This window comes from Pogona vitticeps, chromosome 4, assembly GCF_051106095.1.
Source record: "Pogona vitticeps strain Pit_001003342236 chromosome 4, PviZW2.1, whole genome shotgun sequence".
In the NCBI taxonomy this organism is placed as follows: domain Eukaryota; kingdom Metazoa; phylum Chordata; class Lepidosauria; order Squamata; family Agamidae; genus Pogona; species Pogona vitticeps.
The window spans coordinates 125,963,327-125,988,995 of NC_135786.1; the positions used below are offsets into that span (position 1 = coordinate 125,963,327).

Genomic DNA, 25,669 nt, shown 5'->3' on the forward strand with positions numbered 1-25,669 from the left:
AGCAAGAAGATGAAACTAGTGCAGTGGATCTTTACACCGTCAGCTATATAAAAGCAAGCTTTCTGCTTTGGAATAAAGATGTCTGCTTTTTTTTGTAAATTTAGCCTTGTACCAGTGTACCAAATAAAAAAGTATGAGGGATCGTGATCCAAATAATGCTTATAAATTTCTAATATGTGTGCAGAGATTGCAATGATATACTGCTTTCCTATGCAAAAGGCTGACCTACAGCATCAGGATTTACTCTAAGGAAAGTATAGCAGAGGTCCCCAACCCCTGGTCCATGGCCTGGTGCCAGTCCGTGGCCTGAGCCAGACCAGGCCATGGAGACAGACCTCCCGCCCCAACCCTCCTACATGCACTCACCCCACACAGCTGATTTGAACATATGTACACACTACAGCACACCTGTGCAAGCACTGTGCTCGCTTGTTCATGCATGCGCATGAGCGCGGGGGGTGCCCCGCCTTCCCCAGCTGGTCCGTGGGGTGAAAAAGGTTGGGGATCCCTGAAGTATAAGATTGCAGCCTAAATCATTCTCAATTCTAGGCAAGCAAATTTAGAAATTTAAGCACAGGTAAGGTGTGGAGAAAATACCTAGAATGTGAGTTAGCTGTTAGGAATAAACCTAAACAAACCCTTCTGGGACTTGCAGCTGATGTGTTAGCAGCTATCAACTAGAGAAGCAAATCAACATGATAGCGAAGAGCAGAGTCAATGTATATTCCTCATCCATTAACTGGGCATTTAGGAAGCTCATCTTTTTCCCATATATAAAATCTTAATCTTAGTTAGAGCCAGAGGAAATTACTCACATAGTATCTAAAATTATTTTTCTCTACAATCCATACCTGCAAATTTCAAGATGTCACCTCCAAAAGCCAGCACTTCTGTAGATAAAAGGAAGAGAAAGAAGAGCAGAATCATATAGAGATCTGTTGCTGAATTGTCAGGGGGCATTAAATTTAAATTAGTCTTGCATTCTTTTTCATAGAATTATAGAATAATGAAGTTGGAAGGGAACTATAAGGCCATCGAGTCCAACTCAATACACGAATACAAATCAAAGAAAATCTTTATTGGCTGCATCCAAACAACTGAGTTGTCAATTGGGTTCTAAAACCATCCAGTCATTACCCTTCTGCAGTAGCCTACAAGCAAATGGCTAAGGACTTTTCACACTATGGGGAATATTGCACTTGACAGATTCCACTATGACTATTCAACACCAATGGGTGTAACATAATTGTTCTGGATGCATCCATTTCAATCACAACACACATGTACTATACTACTGATAATGACTACCATTTTAGAATCAAATTTATTCATGTTTGTGCCTGTCTTTCCATGTATGTGTGTATGCTGGATATATATATGGATAGTTTAAGTAAAACTAAAACATTTTTAATTAGATTTTTGAGGATTTTTATTCAAATTAAAGCAATATGAGCAAGAATCCAATTGATATTTGCATAAGAGTTGCTTAACTTGGCACATGTAATTGCAGTTAAATGATGAGTTGCTGGGATGCATCTCAGTCCTACATCTGGTTATGTACCCAGTTGCGCACCTGAGATGTCTCCCAGCACTTCATCAATTAGCCACAATAAGCTGAGGAAAGTTAGGGAAACTTTAAGCAAATACTAGTGAGATTCCAGTCATAGTGCTCTCATGAAAGAGAGGTACAGTGCTATAGATGATATAGTGTTAATTTTTATATTGTGGTGTTATAGCACTATTAGACAAACATACAAATATGTTTCGGAATTAACATTATAGTGCTAGGCTGTCCCTTCATTTAAAAAAAACAGAATAAAATCTTTTAATGATCAATTTAAAAACCCATAAGCTGGAATCTTGTTGGTGGAGCTGTATGGTTATGGAGACCCTTTGAGAGAACCAGCACCAATAACTGTTGGATACTAAAAGCATCCCCCCATCCCAAGGATCCCAGAGATTTCCCCAGGTTGAAAGGGATCTCTAGGGATCCTCAGATCTGTGGAGGAGGAGAGAGGAAACTCTAAACATTAACTTCCGCCTTTAGTCTTTATGATTATGGAGTAGAGATGGACAAGAAATGAGTCACAAGGCGAAAAAAAACCACGATGAATTGTGTTGTTTCGTAGTTTGTTTCAAGGTGCTTTAGTGGAAAGTTTCTGCCTGAAATGAAATGTCAAACTATTATCAGCATTGGTGATCTGTACATGGGCTATAACTTGCATGTCCCAAATCCAATATTTGCTAATCTTGGAAGAGGTGAGGAGGAAAGATAGTTCAAGAGTCTGGCCAAGTTTGGTGAAGATTGGATACAAGTTATAGCCCCCATAGTTAGCACTTATAGTTTAGCACTTTTGTGGCTAAGAGGTAAATGCTTTGAGGGTATATAGCTTGGATGTTCCAAATCTGATCACCAAACTTGGAGGAGGTGGGGGTGGGGAGTCATTTGAAGACTCACTTTGAGTTTGGCATCTCTAACTCGTGCAGGGGCTGTATTACAATTCCTGGAAGTCCCAAATCACACAAACCATGAAACTATTCATTTCATCAAAAAGCTTATATAAGTTCATTGTTCGTGAATAAGGACAAAGCACAAACCATCATGAACCACCATTTCCCCAGTTTGTGCCCATCTCTACTGTGGAGTTGCACAAGAGGATTTCAGTCATAGTGTAATAAAGCGACATTCAGTGTACTGGCCAGTAACTGTTATTCTTTGCACTATGAACTGTCTGGTCAAGCCTTCAGGTTGTAGATCAGAAAAGGAAGCACATATTTTTTTAAAGGATGTCATTAGATGACAGAATGATAGATCCATCCACTGAGTACTCTCTTGTAACAGATCATGCGCTATTGCTGTACTCACCTTCCACGATGTCACCAACATAGTGGTTGAGAGTTTGTGTGAGTTCATCAGCACCACAGTCCAGATTGGTATTCATGCTGAACTTTTCTGTCAGCGCCGTGAAGCCTTTAATATGTATAAATATTTAAGGTCAATAAAATGCAACTCGAAATTGTGAATTACAGCTCAGCTACTTTTAGAATGGGAGGAGCAGGTTCAGCAATACTTCCTTCAAAAAGTTGTACAATCTTTGAATCATAAATGGGTGTGATGCATTTTCCCTGCAAAAGATCTTTTAACAAAAAAAAAAAAAAGGAAAAAGAAAGAATCTGCCTCTTGGATCAGGCAAAGTAGTTTCCATTCACAGTGAAGAAAAAAAAGATGTTGCCAAGCCCATTGTCACTCCTCAAACTTTTGAATTACTTCTGGTCATGTTATCTTAGTCTCCCTTGTTTCTCGAAGAAAAACAGTATGTGGTTCTTCTCCTGATCATTACAATTATTGATTCCAAACCCCTAAGATTTAAGATTCTTGGTGTTCATCATTTAAAAATGATATGTCAAATCAACCATAGCTGTACCCTAGTCACCATTTTCTCTTCTATCTCTGCCCCTCTGCCTGGCATTTAGCAAGTGCCCAAATCCAATAATAATATAAGTAGATATCAGCTGACCCACGAGTTTTTAATAACATTAGTTTTAAAAAATTCATTTCTGGATATAACATACTAATTTACATGGTATCTCATCCAAGATGGCAATGCTCTTATGAAGGTGAGTTTACTCTTCATCTATTGTTAATTGCAGATGTTCTTAAGTTAAATTCCCCTTAGTACTTTCTGCTCATACAATCCTGTTAAATCTATTACTGGACATAGAAAGTTAATATCACTTGACTCCACCTGAACATTCATATTTTCTTATATATTATTTATTTTTATTTATTTATTTATTCCATTTATACCCCGCCTATCTGGTCAATTGTGACCACTCTATGTGGCATATAACACAAAATACAAAATGCAAGAACCATATAAAAAAAGGAATTTTTACACAATTTAAAAATTCTGTAAGATGGAAAGCAAACAAAACAAAACAAATCAAAACATAAATAAATAAATAAAACAAAATAAATGAATAAATAAAAACAAATAAATAAAACAGAACAAAATTATGCAAGGATTTCTTTAGATTTTTTATCTTGCAGATTCAGTAAATTACACGTGATTATAAATTGATCTTTCATAGGCAAGGTGTCATGAGATATCACTGAAATCATTCTTCTTTTTATTCTAAGCCATTAAAATGTCCCTCGGAGTAATTAAAGTCAGGTTTGGTGCATTTGCCAATTAGGTCTATTTGAAGACCAGACCATTCAATTTATTGATAACTGTTTATTCCTCTTCAACATTTAAATTTTCAAAGGTAATGCATGTAAATTACATCTACAATTATAGTAACATAACTTTGAGAAGTGCCTTCCAAGAATCTTTTTAACTGTTAGAGCAGTATGACAGTGGAACCAGTTACTTCAAGAGGTGGTGAGCGCTCTAGCACTGGAGGCATTCAAAAGAAAATTGGACAACCATCTAACAGATCTACTTTGATTTGGATTCCTGCACTAAGCAAGGGGTTGGACTCGATGGCCATATTGGCCCCTTCCTATTCAATTATTCTATGATTCTGTTATCTGATTCTATGATTCTGAGAAGTTGTATTATCTCTGTCAAAACAAGACTAGGAACAGATTGTGATACTGATTATGTTAATATCCAACATTAGAGTAAAATTTTTAAAAGAACACTAAAAGAATTGTAGTGCCAAAACACAATTAAAACAATATTTTGAAGTCCAGAGATCTGCATGAATGAACTCAATTAACCGTGAATTGAAGCTACAGGTATTATTAGGAAAGAATGCAGAAAAGCAATGGATAATGAAAGTAATGGATAATGGGAAAAAAACAATTAAAATTGTAAGGTATGATGAGAAGCAAGTAAGAGATTAAAGAAACATTTAGAACTATAAATACAGTTGTTCAGCAACTGTGAAATAGAGACAAACAGAACTACTGTATTACAATAACTATGGCAAAGAAATAGAGGAGAACAACAGAATGGGAAAATAAGAAATATCTTCCAGAATATCCAAGAAGTCAAAGGGAAATTTAAGCCTAGATTAAGGATGCTGAATGACCTATGGGGAAACACACTGAATGAATGAATGAATGAATGAATGAATGAATGAATGAATGAATGAATAAATAAATAAATAAATAAATAAATAAATAAATAAATAAATAAATAAATAAATAAAGGTAAAGGTTCCCCTTGACAATTTGTCCAGTCATGTTTGACTCTAGGGGGCGGTGCTCATCCCTGTTTCCAAGCTGTAGAGCCAGCGTTTGTCCGAAGACAATTTTCTGTGGTCACATGGCCAGTGCAACTAGACACAGAACACTGTTACTTTCCCACTGAGGTGGTCCCTATTTATCTACTCGCATTTGCATGCTTTCAAACCGCTAGGTTGGCAGGAGCTGGGACAAGCGACGGGTGCTCACTCCATTATGTGGATTTGAGCTTACAGCTGAAGATCTACAGACCTTACAGCACAGAGGCTTCTGTGGTTTAACCTGCAGCGCCACCACGTCCCTTAAATTAATAAATAAAATATTGCAAATACCTGCTTCCTATTGGAGTGCTCCAAAGATTTCGGAAGAAGATGAGTCTATATTTAATAGACTACAGCAAAGCCTTTTACTGTGTGGATCATGAGAAACTATGAGTTGTTCTGAAAGAAACGGGTGTGCCTCAGTACTTCATTGTCCTGATGTGAAACTTTAATTATGGATAAGAAGCTGCAATTAGGACAATATATGGAGAGATAGAATGGTTTTTTATAGGCAAAGGTTTCAGACAAGGCTTCATTTTATTCCTTTATCTGTATGAGAACGTATCATATGGAAAGCCAAGCTTGATTCAGACAAAGGATTAGTGAAAATTGCAGGAAGAAACATCAATACAATGAGACCCCTATATGCAATGCCCCACCACCCAGAGCTGCTGAAAAATGTGGATTATACCTATTGCTCAATCTAGATTGAGAGCAAAGACCAAAGTCCAGCTGAAATGCATGAGGACTTCCTCTTCGCAGATGATGCAGCTGTTGTTGCCCATTCTGCTGAAGACCTCCAACAACTCATGAATCGCTTTAGCAAGGCCTGCCAACAATCAGCCTGAAGAAAACACTAGTCATGGGCCAGGGCGTGGACTCACCTCCCTCTATCAACATCTCCACACAAGAATTGGAGGTTGTTCATGACTTTGTGTATCTTGGCTCAACGATCTCTGACACTCTCTCCCTAGATGTCAAGATGGACAAACACAGAGTATGGCTTAATAAGAAGCTGATGGCATATACCAAGATCCAGGTCTATACAGCCTGTGTCCTGAGCACACTTCCTATACTGCAGTGAGTCCTGGACCCTGTGTGCACGGCAGAAGAGGAAGCTGAACACCTACCATATGTGTAGTCTACAACACATTTTTGGTATCACCTGGCAGGACAAAGTTCCAAATAGAGTAGTCCTAGAACAAGCTGGAATTTTTAGCATGTATACATTACCGAAACAGCAATGTTTATGTTGGCTCAGGCATGTGGTGAGAACAGCTGATGGTTGGATTCCAAAATATCTCCTGTATGGAGAATTAGTGCAGGGAAATTGCCTCAGAGGGAGACCACAGCTGTGATATAAGGACATCTGCAAGCGGGATCTGAAGGCCTTAGGAATGGACCTCAACAGATGGGAAACCTTGACATCTGAGCATTCAGCCTGGAGGCAGGCGTTGCATCATGGCCTCTCCAAATTTGATGAGATCCTTGTCCAGCAGGTTGAGGCAAAGAGGCAGTCACGAAACCAGCAAAATCAGGGAGCTGGACAGGGGACAGATTGGATTTGTCTTCAGTGTGAAAGGGATTTTCACTCTTGTATTGGCCTCAGCCACACCAGACACTGTTCTAAGTTCTTATTCAGAGCACGTTATCATAGTCTCTCAAGACTGAATGATGCCTACTCTAATCTAATATCTAGTGCTATTTTAATAGTGAATGATATACATAACATGGTATCTTGGTCCCTTTAGTGGCCAATTCTGGTAATGATGTTGTGGAAATATATTTCTCTAATGCATGCTAAATACTGTATATCATGGTCTCTGGCTCCCTTTAGTGGCTGATTCTACTAACTTTACATTTTGAAATATCTATTTCTAGAACTTTTCTTTTAATACCATTAATATTTTCAGACTGGTGAATTAGAGGATATTGATCCCATGGATAAGGGGATCTGCAATTTAAAATATGTGGATGACAAAATATTACTGGCATTAAGCAGCAATGACTTGAAATGACTTTTTAGGGAAAGTGAAAGAAGAAAGTGCCAAAGCAGAACTGCAGTTGAATGTTAAAATGACCAAAATCACGACTGTTGAAGGACTACACAACTTTATGGTTGACAATAAAGAAATTGAAATTGTTGGAGATGTTGTATACCCTTGTTCAGCCATTAATCAAAACAGAGACTGCAACCAAGAAATCAGGAGAAGACTGAGATTTGGAAGAGCAGCAATGAAGGAATTAGAAAAGATCATCAAACGCAAAGAAGTGTCACTGGAAAACTAAGCCAAGATCATCCATATCCTTGTATTTCTGATCATGTATGAGTGTGAAAGCTGGACAGCAAAGAAAGCTGAAAAATTTTTTGATTTGTTTGCAATATGGTGCTAGAGAAGAACTTTGCAGATACTTTGCTTTCTGGTCTGCCAGAAAGATGAACAAGTGGGTCCTAGAGCAAATGAAGCCTGAACTATCTATGGAAGCAAAAATGACAAAACTGAAGCTGTTGAGAAAGATCGAAGGCAGCAGAAAAAGAGGAAGATCACAGGAAGCCACAGGCCTTGGTTTACAAAAGCTGAGCAAGACTATTGAGCATAGGACATTTTGGAGATTGTTCATTGGTGGTGGTGGTGGTGGTGGTAGCAGTAGCAGTAGCAGTAGTGGTATTAGTATACTAGAAAAGCTTGAAGGGATCCTCTGGATCATCAAGTCCAGTCCTGTCAAGGAGGCACAATGGGAAATCAAACTCTGAACCTTTAGGTCCTCAGCCAGATGGATGGATGGATGGATGGATGGATGGATGTTTGACTTTTATACCAACTACCTAGCTGCCAAGGCCACTCTGGGTGGTTTATACGTTAAACAAATATAACATCAAATAACAATTTAGAACAATAAATATAATAATTATAAAATCAAAATTAAACACATACATATCAACAAATTTAATTGAAAATAATTAAAATGAAATGGAGGCAAGGTGGCAGGACTAATAACATAAATGTTAAAACAACCACTATGTTAGGCCGTTATAAGGTCTGGAAAGGCCTGTCTAAAAAAATTAATGTTTTTAGCAGTACTGTAGTTTGTTGTTCTTAAAAATTCCCAGCATGGGTGCCAGGCGAATCTCAGGGGGCAAGATATTCCAGAGGCGAGGGGCTACCACCAAGAAGGCCCAGTTTCTAGTTCTCTCCTTCTGGGCCTCTCTTGGGGTCAAGCCCCTCAGTCACCAAGCCTGGCTACATCGAGTGACACAAACAGAACTCGGTGGGAGCAGGCACTCTGCCAGGTATCAAGGTCCTAAACCGTTTAGGGCTTTATATGTAAACATTAATACCTTGAGGTCAATGCACAAATGAATGAGCAACCAGTGTAAGGCTGCCAGAGTGGGGGAAATATGATTACATTTTTTCACTCCAGTTAGTCTGGCAGCCGTGTTCTGGACCATTTGTAGTTTCTGCATCAATCTCAAGGGCAACCCATGTAGAGCGCATTACAGTACTCTAATCTCGAGACTACGAGCGCATGGATCAGAGTGGTGAGCACCCCAGCATCAAGATAGGAGTGCAGCTGGGCAATCCGCTGAAGATGTAGATGGGTGGTATGGACCACAGATACTACCTGGGACTCCATGGTAAGCGCTGGGTCAGGGTGAACCCCCAAGCTACAGACCACAGTCTTTGTACTGAGAGTAACCCCCCCAAAAGAGAGGGAGCTTCCCAAACTACTGAGAGGAGGGCCCCCACCCTCAAAGCCTCCATCTTGTCCAGGTTCACCCTCTTGCACCCATTGCAGTACAGCCCCCAGGCAGCACTCAAGGGGCACAGCGGCATCCACTGCTATTGGAAAAAAGGAAATGTATAGTGGTGTGTCATCAGCATACTGATGGCATGAAGCACCACACCCCCAGATGACCCCGCCCAGCAGCCTCATATAGATATTAAGCAGCGTTGGGGAGATAATCGAGCCCTGCAGCACTCTACAATTGAGGAGCCACAGGGCCAATATTCTCTCTCCAAGCTGGACTCTCTGGGAATGGAAAGCCATCCCAGGAGGATACTGTGGTCGATGGTATTAAAGGTGGCTGAGATATCAAGGGGAACCAACAAGAACATTTTGCCCCTATCGACCTCCCTCAATAGGTCATCAAGCAGGGTGACCAATGCCATTTCCATACTGTGACGTGGCCTGAAGCCCAGCTGGAATGGATCCTGGACATTGGTTTCATCCAAGATAGCCTGAAACTGATCAGCCACCACCCTCTCTACAGCCTTGCTAAGGAAGAAAATATTGGTGACGGGCCTATAATTGCCAATGTTGTCATATCCAAACTATTGAGCTATCCAGCAGTTCAGAAGTTCAGTATTCTCATTTTAGGTGTGCTCTGGGACCGTGCAACTTGCCCAAGGCTACACAGGCCATTGTTTCTCCTACAAGGCACAGCGAGGAATCTGCAACTAGGTGCTCCACCTCACTGTATTATCCATCCATCTTCATAAATGTTCACAAGAAATGTGTTTGTACACCCTGTTTAGTCTCTTCTAATCATACATTTCTAGTCACAAGCTTGCAGGAGCTGTGACAGTGGCCATAGAACTGGCAGCTGCTCATTCTACTCCCAACCAAATCTATTGAGAAATTCGTAAATTATTCATAGTTTCCAAACTATGATGGCTAGAAATTTCCCTTATCACTCAATTAATGCAAAAATTCACACGTATCCTTTGATGTGTAGAATTCCTACATTTTTACAATATTGTCCCTAAAGTATATTATAGAATTTGCATATTTTCTGAAATCATGGGAGATAATTCTTACTATAGGTTGAAGTTACAGATGGAGAGGATCCTTGTGTTTGGAGGAGCTTATTACATCTGAAACACCATCCTTAAGTGAATTTCCTATTCTCTTTTCTCTGTCGCCATGTATTTCCCACCAGTCTCCTCTTCTCTGTGCCAAAAGAGCCTTGTCTTGGGGAAGGGTAGGGGAACAAGTGAACCCTGGGCACAGGAGGGGCTCCTCCTTAATGGTAAATGATGTGTGAAGTATCATTTCCCCACTACTGGTCAATAGTTTTACAGTCCTTTCTGAAAGTTTTTTTTGGCCCAACAAAGGGGAAGAAACAGCTAAATGGGAGGGTTTTGGATGACTGAACATCCAAACCGAACAAACCCTCTGGAAGTTTTAAAGTACCAGCAGTTAAGATCTAGCCAGGGGGCCCTTTTGAAAGAGCCGTCCCTCAAGGAGATAAAAGGGAGGGCTTGTAGAGAAAGGGCCTTTTCGGCAGCTGCCCCCAGACTATGGAATGCCCTCCCGACTGAAATTTGTCAGGCACCAGCATTGATGACATTTTGGCGCCAGGTCAAAACCTTCCTGTTCCAGAAGGCTTTTAATTGAAATAACATCAACTGTGTGTCCTGATGGCAATTTTAATTGTGTTTTAATCATTTTATCTTTTATTGTATCTTAATTGAATTTTAATTGCTGTAAGCCACCCAGAGACCTCTGGGTAGAGTGGGCGGCATATAAATAAAATAATAAAATAAATAAGTATTTACCAGCTTGATTTATTTGAAAAAATAAATCTATTTTGAGGATGAGCAAGAGATGGCTTGCATATCTTTTCCCCAAAATATGGAATTCTGAAATCTTATACACCTTTCTGCTAAAAATGTTGTTCAAATCTCCACCCCTTCTCTCAGATCCACTCACATTACCCTTGAACTCGTCTAGCCTACCTGAAATGTCAATAAAGAGTAAAACACCATCAAAATCCTTAATGAATGGCACTTCCTGGGAGAAACCATCGTATACTATGAGGTCAGGGATGTGTGCAGCTATTTTGCCAATTGTTGAGAACTCTGACTTCTTTTTCTTCTCATTCTGTACTGCTTCTGTTGACATCGTTGTATGTGGATGTAGCAAATTTACAGAGGCACTATTTTAGAGGTAGAAAAGACACATCAGGCATTCAGCTGTGGTGTTCCAGCATTGCAAGGATTCCTTCCAATGCTTAGATACCACCTCTGTTGCCTGACAGATGTCACAATGAAGTGGCAGCAGTTTCTCCTCCAATCAGAATTGCTGAATACTATGGTCCTGTTGCTCGTTGCTAGGCTGAACCGTTATTTTGCCAATGAATTCACTTTTACCATGGACCAACTCATAGTCCAGACAGAGATCCTGAATCCCTGTTGAGCTTCTCTAAAAGCAGATGTTTGCTCAAGCTTACACTCTTGGACTACCCTGAATCTTAGAATCCCGGAATTGCAGAGCTGGAAGGGACCGTATGGATCACTGAGTCCAGCCTCTATCAAGGAGGCACACGGGGGAATCAGACTCCCAACCTTTGGCTCCGCAGCCAGATACCTAAACCACTGCATGCCAGTAACTTGCCTGCAGTAATATAAACACCAACAAATATTTCACATACATTTTTACATAAATAACCTTTGACTACATGCTTCTTAATTTTCTTAGGGCTCTGTTTTGCAGTTCAAGGACAATCAAAACAGAGGCAACTAACACTGACAAGCCATTCTATGCTTCATATATATGACTCCAAAGATCACACGTGGGGTGATCTTCAGGCAGATGGCCCTTGGGAGGCCACCTCCGGCCTGCAAGGTTCTCTTGCTGTGATATGTAAGAAGTATTTAAACTTCTAGACCTTGCACAGAACTGAGCTGAAGTCTAACAGCTGCAGTGAGACTTTAATCTGAGTAGATACACGTGTAAATTGAACTATGCTTTATATACTGTATATGGTAGGAACATGACTACATTTCTAAGAATTACATGCAGCCTCATACATTTTGCTTTGGCCCTACCTATTCTACATTCATCCCCACTCTACTCAGCCTCACCCACTGCTGAAATGTGCTTCTCCATAGGTGCCTTCTCAATTTGGAATTTGTCTGATAAGCTGAAAAATACCTCCACTCATATTATAATTAGGATGGGGAAGCTGAACTGCAATTAGGATGGGGAATGTGAATAACCATTTTATTTTTTTAAAGGACATAACTGCATAAAGTTATGTAATGCCTCAATTCTTACTTGTCACTCCAAGAACATAACTACAGTGGTGCCTCGCATAGTGAGGTTAATCCGTTCCGGATTAACCTTCGCTATGCTGAAGCATCGTTGAACGGATCAAAAAAACCCATTGGAATGCATTAAACATCGTTTAATGCATTCCAAATGGGCCAAATACTCACCGTTCAGCGAAGCTTCGTAATGGCCGGCAGCCATTTTCGCACCCTCGCCTCGCTTAACGAGGGCGCGAAAATGCTGCGCGCGGCCATTTTGGGCCATTTCCGGGCTTCCAGCGGCCATTTTGGCTGCCGAACAGCTGATCGTCGGGCTTCGTTTTGCGAAGATCGGTAAGCGAAACGCTTACCGGTCTTCACAAAGCGAATTTAGCCCTATTTAAAAAACGTTAAGCGATCGCATTAGCGATCCGAAAAAACGGATCGCTATGCGATTTCATCATTATGCGGTGCACTCTTTAACCGAGGCACCACTGTATAATGGAATGCATATTTTCGAAGGTGGCACAGAAAATAGGCATGGTGAATCCTCTAATGCTATTTTTGGAGAGCTGTCAGTCTTCTCCAAGTTCTGCACATGCAGTGGTACCTCCACAGCCTGTCCTTTCTCTTGCTTGTTTCCATCATTTTTACTCACCTCAGGACCCAGAATCAACTGAAAAGACTCCAGTCTGTAAAAGCACTAGTGGGAGTTCTATTGTGCTGTGGCAGAACTGGAACCAATTCCCTCTAGAGGTGGCGAGTGTTCCAAGACTGGAGGCATTCCAGAGAGATTTAGAAAACTACCTGGGAGAATTTTTTTGTTTTGGATTCCTGCACTGAGCAGGGGGTTGGACTCGATGGCCTTGTAGGCCCCTTCCAACTTCATGATGCTATAATTCTAAGAACAGGGAGAACTGAGAGCAAGAAAGCCTGATCTCCAGTAAACATATTCAAGCGGGGAACAAAGTGACTCAAGTGCACACGCTTATTTATACACAATGCTGAGGAACCGGGTGCGATCAGACAGTCACATCAGGATTATATTGGATCATATCAGAAGCTGTTGACACCCGAGTATTTCTTAGAGAAACCCTTCCATCCAGTCCTGATAGTTCCAAACCACTCCAAAAAGAGAGCAGCCCTACTGCTTGAACAAAGTAGGCCCCTCCAATGTTTAAAACCCAAAGTTTTTCCAGCCTGCAAATCAGAAAAATTAAGAAAGAATTTTTGAAAGCTTCCCAAAACCATTAATCTCCCAAGAGGTCAAGAGGTTGGATAGGGTCACTACTGAACAGGTGAGGGGTTGAAAGAGAGAGAGAGAGAGAGAGAGAGAGAGAGAGAGAAATACCTGTATTTAGGGAGAAAAGGGGAAACAAAAAGATTTGCCTACGGGGGGGGGGGGGGCATCAAGAAAGAATGGTAAAGCCCTAGCCTTAAAACACCAAATTGAAAGGAAAGCTCCTGTTGTAACTGAAGTTTCACAATCTATCTCACCTCTTTGCCAATACATATCTCACCACTGCTTCCTCCCTTTCCCTATTGAGGTAGACTAGGCAGGAAAAAAAGTTATTTCTCTGCCTTTAAATAGGAAAAAAAAAGTTAATTGTTCAGTTCCCACCAACCCACCCTGCCTGAAGAGAGCTAAAGGAGGCAGTGAAATAATAACAAAGGGCACTAGGACCAAAGAGCAAGCCGCTAAGCCTGCGCCCAGCACCTGCTACTGATAGGAGATTTGCTAGCAGATGAAAGCATGGCATTGGCATTGGCAAGATAAAACTGTGAGTGTGGTTTTGAATATGTTAGAGGAGGAGCACAGAAAACATTTGGGATGAGGACTCAGAGTGGTAGGGCAGGAATGCTTGCCTTCCTGATGCCAAGGCTAAGAGACTAGAATGGTGATAAGCAAATGTCTCTGCATGATGTTTGTATGATGAGGTCAGGTATGAAGTCCCCTTGTGTTTTTGAAGGTGGCTCTGTGCTGGTGAAAGAGAATCACCTGGGAAGAGACCAGAGTCTGGCTGGCTGATGCAGTGGGCAGCCCGCTTGGAGGGAAGCCAGCCAAACCTGAAAGGAGAGAAAGGAATGAGAGGGCTGTGCATGATTCCAGCCAATCAAACTCCATTCCTCCTCACCCATTTCTAAGGCCACCCCGGAATTTTCTCTTGCACCTGAAAAATTACACAATGATTTGATCATTGATGATGATGATGAGATAAAAGAAGTGGTGCCACCCTGTAAAGATGTGGTGAATGGTGATGGTGATATGATGAATCTCATGCTTCTCTTTCTCATCTCTACAGTGTTGTGGTCAATAATCTATATCATGCGGAGGAAAATGTGTGAAGTGCCTCTCTCTCTCTCTCTCTCTCTCTCTCTCTCTCTCTCTCTCTCTCTCTCTCTCTCTCACACACACACACACACACACACACACACACACACACACACACACACACACACACACACACACACACACATTCTCTTTTGCATTTCCAAGGAAGCCTAAGAGGGTAATGAGATCAGGAAAAGCATCTCCCTCAAAGACCTTAAAACTGAGAGAGCAAGTAAGGAAGAATGCAGCCCTTCACGTAGCCTGGCTGGAAATCATGTCAGTGCCAACACTACCAACCCTCAAATGTGCTTCAACACACCAGACCACAAATTAGCAAACCCTGGATATTTATGCACACTGTATTTCCCAGAACCCACTCAATTAGGTGCATAATCGTTCTTTCTTGGGTTTTTTTGTCCTCTCTCTCTCTCTCTCTCTCTCTCTCTCTCTCTCTCTCTCTCTCTCTCTCTCTCTCTCTCTCTCTCTCTCTCTCTCTCTCTCTCTCTCTCTCTCTCTATCTATCTATCTATCTATCTATCTATCTATCTATCTCTATCTCTATCTCTATCTCTATCTCTATCTCTATCTCTATCTCTATCTCTCTCCTAACTAGGGTTTGTGGCATATTCTGCCAGCAAGCAGGGGAGAAACACTTTAAAGCAATCTCTTCCTACCTTGCCAATCAATGCTGACAGATGGTATGTTTTGATCTTACATATTCAACCCAGACACTGGGTTGTTCTCCCTCTGATTTTCCAGAATCCAGTTCATTAGGACCTCAATAATACCAACACTTGCAACACACCAGAAAGAACTGTCAAATTTCAACAACACATTCACCATACCTAAGACCAATCATAATCTAACATCTAAGGAAGACGGACATAGTTTTATCCAAATTATGCCCAACATCAAGGTACGTATTTGGCCTCCTGGCTCTCATGCGTGCTATGCTGAGCCTTCATGTTCATATACTTATGTCTGGAACTGTTATGACACGTCAAGTAAATACTTCTTCTAAGCTTGTAATCTCTACTCCCTAACTATGCTGAATCTACTAGCTGCCCAGTTTCATGCATTGCTATTGTGCCCTTATTCCTGACACAACCAACAACATATATTTGGGATATAACTCCAATGGGTCCCTTGTTGGGAGAAATATGGCATCATCATCATCATCATCATCATCATCATCATCATCATCATCATCATCATCATCATCATCATCATCATCATCATCATCATCATCATTATTATTATTATTATTATTATTATTATTATTATTATTATTATTATTATTATTATTAATAATAATAATAATAATAATAATAATAATAATAATAATAATAATAATAATAATAATAATAATAATAATCCAATATCTACTGTTTTAATGCAACAAATCTTTTAGGGATTTCTAGGCCACACCAAGCATCCATTTGGGTACCCCACTCCAGGTTTAACAGCCCTCAATACAAATAGGTGGGCCCTCAGCATCCAGAAAAATAGATTTTGCGGGAGGATTTCTAACTAAGCCTTCTCCCTAATGTTATTTTTAAAAGCAGTGGTGTGACACAAGGAAATGTGAGTTGACTTGTCACAGGGAACATGTCTGGTCAATCTTAGACTGCCTGAAATTTCTCTGGAAACGAAACAGTTGGTTGGCACAGAGGCCCCCTGCATCCCCGCCATGTACAGAACACAAACACGCGCCCTGAAGCGTAAACAGTGTGCCACAGACCTACCTGCCTATGAACTTACCTGGGGATGACAGAAAGGTGTCCCCTGGCAGCCAACTGACATGGGAGATGTGCTTTACTGCAGGCAGCGAGTTGGCAGTTTCAAGAAAATGAGCTCCGTGCCTCAGGTGCTTAAACTGGCAGTTTGCCAGAGATCTTGACGTGGAAAGACAGGAGCCCGAGTCAGCCTCAGGTTTAGTATAGAGAAGAAATGGTTCTTCTCTCAGAGTTGCTCAGAGGCCATCAGAGCACAAGCAAAAAAGGGTGCTGCTTGCAATGCCACATCGTGTCCCTCTCAAGTAGTGGCATGTCTGTGTGGATGATGCTTCTCCTTGGAATGAGTTGGGCAGCTGAAAGCATGAGCTGCCCAAAGGAATGCACTTGCCAGTATCTGGCTGTGAATTGCACAGGGAAGCAGCTGGAGGAATTCCCAGCCACCGTACCGCTGGACACCAGGCAGCTGATCCTGGCTCAAAACAAACTCAGCTATTTGCCTTCGATAGAGTTGAACTTCCTCAGTGACTTAATCTACCTCGACTGCAGTGGCAACTCTTTAGGCGAGGATCTGGATTTTGCTTTTGTTAGCATTGTTAAGCTTGTTTACCTGGACCTCAGTTTCAACAACCTCACCCTGGTGACCTTTGGCACCTTTTCACAGCTCAGCAGCTTGGTTGTACTAAAACTCTCAGACAACCCTGGCCTGGTGGAGATCGAGAAGGACTCTTTTGCTAACAACACCTGGCTGAGGCACCTTGATGTGAGTCGCTGCAGTTTGACATTCATTGACACAACCACCATGAAGGACCTGCCTAACCTGAGAAGCCTGGGCCTAAGCGGGAATCCCTGGTTCTGTAACTGCTCCTTCATGGAACTGTGCAGCTGGATGAAAGACAGTGGGGTAACGATCCTCGGTGAGTATGACATGCTTAGAAACCAGGAGTCTGTTCTATTATTGGATGAACTCTAGGGTTCATGCTTACAGGCTGTGGAATGAGGATGTTCCTAGTCTATATAGCTCTGTTTGGTCTCTAAAGTAGGGAGAGGTGCCCCCTCCCCCAAGATCCACATCCTCATATTCAAAGCCCCTACTTTGCCTGAAGTCAAAGCAGGGCAGAACAACAGTAATTTACTACCCTACAAAGTGGCTTTGTGAATAATGCAGACATGAAGTACTTTACCGCTGGAGTTAATGAAGCAAAACCGCTCTTTGAAGATGCAAAGCAATGCCGAGTTTTCTTCTTACTATCTTACACTCTCATGTGCAATTCACACTGAAGGTCTTCCTGATGACATTCATGGGTGACTGACTGTGCACTAGCGTCTGAGGCAGAAAGCCACCCATGGGTTTCTCTTTGAGTGGCATTCATCCTGTTTTATTACCGAGAAGTTGGCTGAGATCACAATTTTAAACTGTTGCTCTTTGGGGGATTATTAAGATTGACACACATGTTGCTACACTGAGCCACTGATTCAACAAATATTATAGCTTTTCAGTCACACTTTTGCAAAGTGGAACTACTCTCACCAATGTCAGGATATTCCTTGTTTGGACCCAACTGAGATATAGATAAAACTGTGCTGCTTAGTCGGGTTTCCTATTCTTAAGAACCTCACCATCAGAGGAGGAAAACTGAGGTATCAAAATTAAAATTAGGCTGTTTAGATGCAGCCAGGACAACTCCATTTCCCACCTCTTTCACACAACACACCTAAAACTTTTCAAAGATCAACACAATGTGTGTGAAACAGACATATCATTTTTGCATTCTCTGCGACTTCTGTGAGAACAGTGCTTAAAATTTAATGCAGCATGTAAGATTATCTGGTGGCAAGAGTTCCTCTTTCTTTCTGAAGCTAAAATAAAACGGAGCCTGTTCCATGTCACTCACTGGCACAAGATACTATTGATAACTTGCTGGCTCTGCTCAACTGTTATCATCTATTGTGTAAGAGTAGATTCAGGCAATCTGTTCTGCCCCCTCACCACCATCCCACTCTATAAGAGAATTCATCCCAAAGAGTGTGTGTATATTTCCCATGTCTCATAAGCTTTGCTTGTCATCACTAGTTTCATTACTACAGGCATGTCCAAAATCTAATGATGACCAAGAGTCCATCAGATATATTAGGGCAACTGCTGACATTCATTATAAAGATGCCAAAAGAAGGAAGTTACATTTCCTCTTCCAGGACATATCCAAATGCAAAAAAATGCATGTTCTGGCTCCACACTGGAAGCACACCATAGTTCAACATTTGCATGCAGAAAAGGATCTTAATAGAAAGTTTCAGGAAGATATTTTATGATATCTCCTCTCCCCTAAATTTCCACCTATCAATATTATGGAGAATTCTGGGGTGCCTTTTCTGCTCAGTCTTCCGCTTCACAGGAAAAAATATAGCAAGAACCATTCAATTGAACAGGTGAGGACTTTCAAATATCTGGGATTACTATTCTCAGCTGACTGTTCCTGGGTGGGCCACCGTAATATGGCACATGCAACTGCCAAAACATCTTCAACGGCTATCTCCAGATTCTTCTATAACAAAGGGGGCCGCCTAATCCTGGCAGCCCTCAAAATATTTAATGCCAAATCCATTTCTCAAGCTTTGTACGGCATCCCTATTTGGATCAACGCCTACCACAAATCATTAGAAAATTTTCAATCAGTTTTTTTGAGAAGAATCATGGCCATGCCAAACTGCGTGCCGTATGAGGCGTTATGCCTCGAAACGGGACAACTCCCAGTAAAGGACGTTGCTTGGCACAGAACTTGCAAATACTGGCTAAGAATATACTTTGACCCCTCCCAAACAACCCTACTCTATCATCTAAAAAAAGATAGTTGCCCTCCTGCTGATGGCTGGCTAAGGAAGATTGAACAGATTGGTCTAGATCCGGAGTCCTTGGGTTCTCTCACGTTCCAGGCCGCCTTAAAAACCGTCAAACAAAGACTGGCCGATATCGATTCGCAAAACTTATTAAGTGCCGCAAACAGATCCTGCTCACCTCTGTTCTGGAAACTTCCCCTGGTAGTAGGCAGCCCACCGGCCTACATTTCCATACTGCATAATCCCGAAATCAGAAGGGCAATTTCGTTAGCCCGCTGTAATTCAATTCCCTCGGCGGTGCTAACAGGCCGATTTAATAATATCCCCTTCAATAACAGATTATGCCCCTGCATGATGAATGTTGTAGAGACGTTACCCCACATCTTATTTCATTGCCCACTTCATTCGACCGCGAGGGACAAATTCCTCGCCTCCTTTCCACAACGAAAGCCCTGGCTTACTGACGAAGCATATTTTAGTTTTATTTTACAGCGGTCCGACGAGCATTTTTTGACTATCCTCGGCAAATTTTTGCTAGACATAATCCAAACTAATACAGAACGAGAATCCAATCCTAAGTTTTAGTGTTTTAGGGGCTGTCCCCACAAGTTGTACTTTGTACCCTTTGTATGTCTGTATGCGCTTTTTATGCCAATAAAGGTAAAGTAAGTAAGTATAGCAAGAAATCTACCAGAATACTCTCTAGCTTGTCCATTTAGACTGACAAGGTGACAGAAGAGGCATGGGGAGAATGTTTTCCTGAATGTGGAAAGCGTTAAAGCCACAGGTATAATCACATGACTACTGCTAGCTGTTGAAAAAATAATAATCTTGCATGATTACAGGCAAAATCTTACATGATTACAGGCAAAATCTTGCATGATTACAGGCAAAATCTTGCATGATTACTCTGAGTGTATGTGAGGAGCATGGTCAAAATCCTGTTGCTTAGCATAAGCCAATCTTAACTTTTGACCTGTTCCTCCCTGGTAAACAAAGCATGCCTGCTGCAATACTTGGCCTTTGTGTGTATGCATGCATCAAGCCAATATATGTGCATGCTCCCAAAAACTGCAGCAGGGTCAGTTCACTTCCTGGAGAGGAAAGGGACAAAAGTTAAGATTTGGTTTACGTTAAGCAATAGAATTTTGGTTTCTGTATTTGCCACTAAATGTAAGAGTTTTTCCTCATGCCTCAGTCTTTGAGACCCCAATTCCTTTCTCTTACTTTCCTTGTTAACTACCTTTCCTCTCCCCTCTTTTCTGCTCCCAGAAGATAGATGTGTAGAGATGCAATTGCACACTTTACATATAAAAGAACATAGCCTGGGACTTCAAATAAAAAGATATTCTCCTATCTTTAATCAAGAAGCACTCAGAATGACCATTTTTCCTTTTACATGAGACGTTCTGAGACTTGGCTAATCTCTCCATGCGTTTCTCTGCATTAAAAGGGGAATATCCAAATTCCAAATCCCTACAACGCAATCTCTGCCAAAGGCTGAGTTTGCAGGGCACACCATCACCTCCCGTTGCCTCTGTCTCTTCAGCTGCTTCTGCTGCAGCGAAAACTAAATGCCAAGTTCGGAAGAAGCCAAGTTCTAGAGAGGCAGCCTGGGCATATGTGCCCTGATTTTGGCACATATGCCCAGGCTGCCTCTCTAGAGATACGTATGTGCTGGTCCTCTTGTGCAACCAGTTCATCCACAGAGACTGCTCACTCTGTTTCACTATGACAAGATCCTCAGCGTGAGACAAAGGACAAGCAGCCGCCCGCTGACTGCTGGATTCTGAGGAACGAGACAAACAGCGAGTGGTTGTTCCACCATCGTTCTCGCTTAGAGGCACACACAGTGGGTGGTGCTCTGATGGGCTGAGGTGACAGCAAACAGAGGACTTTTAAAAATGGCAATGGCGAGTATTTTCCAACTCTTTCCTCCTCCATCTCAGGTAGGGCATATTATGTATTATTTGATGGGTCAGTTTGATATATCACACCCTCTAGTGCCGCAGCACTACTCCGGGCAGTTCACATAAAGTAAGACAGCATGGCCGGAAGAAGGTTCCGAAGCTCCCATAAGCTCCAACTAACTTTTATTGGGGCAGGGGGGTGGGGTACATTCCCAGACCATACATTTTGGTACCCCCATCCTCTCAGTCCATGTGGGGCTCAGTTCCTAGCAGTAGCCTCCTGCATCCCTGTTTGCAGTTATGGCTTAGTTTCTCACACTAGCCTCCAGCTGTCCAGTACCTGTGACTGAGTCTGGGATCCAGGCACTATAGCTCCAGCAACCTGGCATTTACCAATGAGGGCTAGTAGTGCCCTGCTGATGAGGGTCCTCCCACCAGAGTTGCTCCTCCTCCTGCTGAGGCAGCTGGATGAGTCTCAGATGTCAGTGACACCACCTCCAGTGACCCTTCTGGGTCAGGCATGGGCTTTCCTTGTTGAGGCTGTTGGATGGTTTGGCCACTATTGGGAAGGTCCAGATGCGGCAGCGAGGCAGGGGGAAGATGGGCACTATCCCACCATGGCCTCCCCTGGAAGCAAAACTGACCCACTCCCCTGTCTGGGGCTTTTGGAGGAGTAGGGGCCAGTGCTCCCAAGGATGCAAAAGACTGAAGGCAACTCCTTCTACACCTTTTCAAATCCCAATGTCAACTCCCCCTTTTCTTCCCTTATCCCCACCTCCAGCCACCCAGATCCATCTCGCCCTAGCTGTTGCTCTTCTTCCTCCAGCCCCCTGTGTCCCTGGGCTGCCCTGCTGCCAGGGTCCCTGAGTAAGGGGGTGGGGGGAAGGGACAAAGTATATAAACACAGCCTCCACTTGCAACGGTGGGATCCAGTTAACAGAAACCCAACAATACAAAGATTGTAATCCTTCTTGTATTTCCTCTACAGACACTGACAATGTCACCTGCTACAGTCCAGCTTTTGTCCATGGTTTGAGAATGCTGGCAGAGGCCCAGGAGCAGCTGCATTACAAGTGCTACATCCATTTTGATCACCGAGATTATCTGTTCTTAGGCCTGGTTGGTTTCTGCATATTTTCTGCTGGTATTGTGCTGGCCTGGCTCTTGGGAGTGTGTGCAGTGATATATGCATTCTTAACAGGCAAAGGAGATGAGGATGAGGAAGCTGACTAAACACTGAAACCTGACTTGCTGATAGTGCATTTCCATGTATGCTTCCATAGAAAATCAGTCCCACTGTGTTCAATGGGACTAAATAACGCTGCTGCCCCCAGACACTCCTTAGGAAATACACTTTCCTAAAAAAAGTCAAACCTCCTCCTGAATAAACAAAGCAAACGAGTATATTGTGCTGCTTTGCTTTCCCTGAGGAAAGGAGACACGAACAAGAAGAAATGGTATCCCAAACAAGAGTCTGTTGGGCTTTGGTCAGGGAACAAAAATCTCCCATATCACATGTACAGCATGAGAAAAACAACAAATGGCCTTGAGTCAGCTTAAGGACTGACAATGTTATTGTCATCAGATTTGATGGGCCACAGTATATCAAGCACAACTTGTGAACAGGACCAGCATTCCTGCGCTCAGGGAAGCCGAAGACCATCTGCCTTCTACAGGTCACTGTGTGAGAAACAATGGGACTGTGGTTGGACCCCTACCAGCTGCCAGCTTTTTCCAACGGAGCCTGGCTCAACCTCCCTCTGTTTTGCAGGACTGGGCCCTGCTACTCCTGGCTGCCCCACCCCTCCCAACATCAGCCACCTGGCTGGGGGGAGGGGCTTTAGAAGGGTCTTTATAAATTGTAATTATTAATTGCCATCAATTAAGAGAGACCCATAGTGGATCTGAGGGAACAGGAAGGGGGTATGGCGTTGGAGGGGGCAGCCATTGAGGTGGTGCTGGGTAGGGGAAGGAATGGCGGTGGGGGTAGAACATGCCTACGTAGGAGAAGAGAGGTTAGATACCTTACATCTATCCCCTCTTCTAGTCCTACCCCCAACCAGATGGTATCAAGTGACCATGTCAGCAAATCCTCGAGCCACACGGTGCTGTTGATGAACGCCAGGTCAGTACAAAATAAGACTGCCCTCATCCATGATGTAATTCTGGATAAGGCTGCTGACCTGGCATGCTTTACTGAGACCTGGGTGGGAGAGGAGGGTGGTGTTCCCCTCTCCCAGCTGTGTCCGCCTGGGTACTCGGTCCAGCACCAATGTCGCTCGGAGGGTCAGGGAGGGGGAGTTGCTATAGTCTGTAGGAGTTCTAGCTTCATGACCAGGCTTCCTATCCCTTTCAGAGGAGGTTTTGAGGGCCTGTATTGTGTGTTGGGCTTATGAGACAGATTGGGGATTCTGTTGATGTACCGCACACCCTGCTGTGTACCAGCAGTCTCCCTGCCTCAGCTGATGGAGGTAGTCTCGGACCTGGTGTTGAGGACTCCCAGGCTGTTGGTGCTGGGAGGCCTCAACATCCATGCTGAGGCTGCCTTGACTGGGGCGGCTCAGGACTTCATGGTTGCCATGACAACCATGGGGTTGTCTCAATGTGTCATTAGCCCGACACATGAGAAGGGCCATACCTTGGACCTGGTTTGCTCAATGGGACTGGAAGATGGTGGTTTGGATGTGATCTCATTGTCATGGTCAGACCACTTCCTGGTCAAGTTTAGTCTATTAGCTTCTTCTCTGCAAGGGTGGGGGATCTATTAAGATGATCTGCCCTCGGACACTAATGGATCCAGATGGTTTCCTGATGTCACGTTCCCGGGGGTTACAATAGCCAAAGTCCAATAAACCAGTCCAAGGTCAGAGATACCAAGAATGCAAAGCCAGAGTCCCGAAACAAACTTACAGAATGCAGTCCAAAGTCAAAGTCCAGGGTCAGATACACAGTCAGAGTTCAGAATTCAGAGTACGTAGTCCTGGGCCAAGGTCCAAAGTCCAGCGCAGTCCAGGGTCAAAGTCCAGAGTTCAGAGACAGGAACAAGAGATGTGGATGCCAGCCAAGGTTTTGACTCCTTGCTTCCACGAAGTTTCTGGCTTCACTGAAACTTGTTTTATACTAAAACAGCTCCTTGAGCTGTTGGAAAGCTCTCTATTCTGCTAGTACTCAGGACTAGGTGAACGCAGGTCCCTGTGGAAAGCCTTAGAGCGATCCTCTGCTCTTCTTGCCCTGAGTCTTTTCCGAAGCCTGCCCCAAAGCCTGTCTGCTGTGAAGGGAGAACCTGGAGGCTGCTCAGCTGTTTCCAATCTCTCCACATTCTCCTCAGCCACAGTTAACCCTTCTGGGTCCAGATCTTCGGAAGCACTCATGACACCTGAATGCTCTGGGGGATTATGCTTCTGATATGGTTGGTGCTCCTGTCGAAGCTCAGGTCACCCTATGGAAAAAGGAGATGACCCGGGCGGTTGACACAATTGTGCCTAAGTGTCATCTCCCTGCTCGCCGAGCCGAGACAGCTCCTTGGTAGACTTCTGAACTGCAGCAATGAAGCGAGAGGGGAGATGGCTGGAGCGCAGGTGGAGGAATCCCGTCTGGGAGTCCAATCAAACACGACTTAGAGCCTATTATTGGTCCTATTTTGTGGCAATACGGCTGGCAAAATGGCAATATTTCTCCAGCTGTGTTGCTTCCTCAGAATGTCATCCAGCAGAGCTGTTTTGAGTGGTCTGGGATCTTCTTCAACCAGAAAATCCGGTGGAGGTCCCAGACCACTCATCAGCTCGCTGTGATGAGTTTGCCATTCTATTTTGAGGGGGAAATTGCTCAGATTTGCAGTGGAATCCACCGTTGGAAGCTCTGCCAGGGGGGTTCACACCTGGGTCCAGGAGGCTGTGAATGCCTCTTTGAGAGAGGAAGTGGTCCCTACCACCTTGAAAGAGGCGGTATTTCGGCCACTCCTTAAAAAGCCTAACCTGGACCCAAGGCTGGTGGTTAACTACCGACCAATGGCAAACCTCCCTTATTTGGGCAAAATGTTGGAGCAGGTTGTGGTCGGGCAACTCCAGGCGCTGCTGGATGAAACTGATTTTCTGGATCCATTTCAATCGGGTTTCAGGCCAGGTTTTGGTACGGAGACTGCCTTGGTCGCCCTGTACAATGACCTTTGCTGGGAGAGAGACAGAGGGAGTGTGACCCTGTTGATACTCCTGGACCTCTCTGCGGCTTTCAACACCATCTACCATGGTGTCCTTCTGGATAGGCTGGCTGGGTTGGGAGTTGGGGACACTGCTCTACAGTGGTTCCGCTCCTTCCTGGCTGACCATGTCCAGAGGGTGGTGCTGGGGGACAGTTGCTCTGCCTCATGGCGTTTATGTCACAGAGTTCCTCAGGGCTCGATACTGTCCCCCATGATGTTTAACATCTACATGAAACCGCTGGGAGAGGTCATCAGAAGGTTTGGCCTGAGGAGTCAGAAATATGCTGATGACAGCTCTACCTCTCATTTTCCACCAATCCAGGTGAGGTAGTTTCTGTGCTGAACTTGTGTCTGGACCTGATAATGGACTGGATGAGAGTTAATAAATT

At 43.2% G+C, this 25,669-nt stretch overlaps 2 protein-coding genes across 2 annotated transcripts in view; one reads left to right on the forward strand and one right to left on the reverse strand.

The window, feature by feature from the left end:
• The window catches only part of ADCY10 (adenylate cyclase 10), a 119,351-nt gene extending 108,209 nt beyond the window's left edge, over nt 1-11,142 (reverse strand). The window contains exons 1-3 of the mRNA XM_078393076.1: nt 10,977-11,142; nt 2,867-2,971; nt 852-890 (exon numbers count right to left, since the gene is read on the reverse strand). Coding sequence (XP_078249202.1) covers nt 852-890; nt 2,867-2,971; nt 10,977-11,142 — 310 coding nt within the window. The remainder of the gene's footprint in view (nt 1-851; nt 891-2,866; nt 2,972-10,976) is intronic.
• Nucleotides 11,143-16,647: 5,505 nt separating this feature from the next.
• Nucleotides 16,648-22,396, forward strand: LRRC52 (leucine rich repeat containing 52). The gene is made up of 2 exons (XM_020812341.3): nt 16,648-17,251; nt 22,071-22,396. The coding sequence occupies exons 1-2, from the start codon at nt 16,648-16,650 to the stop codon at nt 22,313-22,315; spliced, it is 849 nt and encodes a 282-aa protein (XP_020668000.3). The 3' UTR covers nt 22,316-22,396.
• Nucleotides 22,397-25,669: the final 3,273 nt, after the last annotated feature.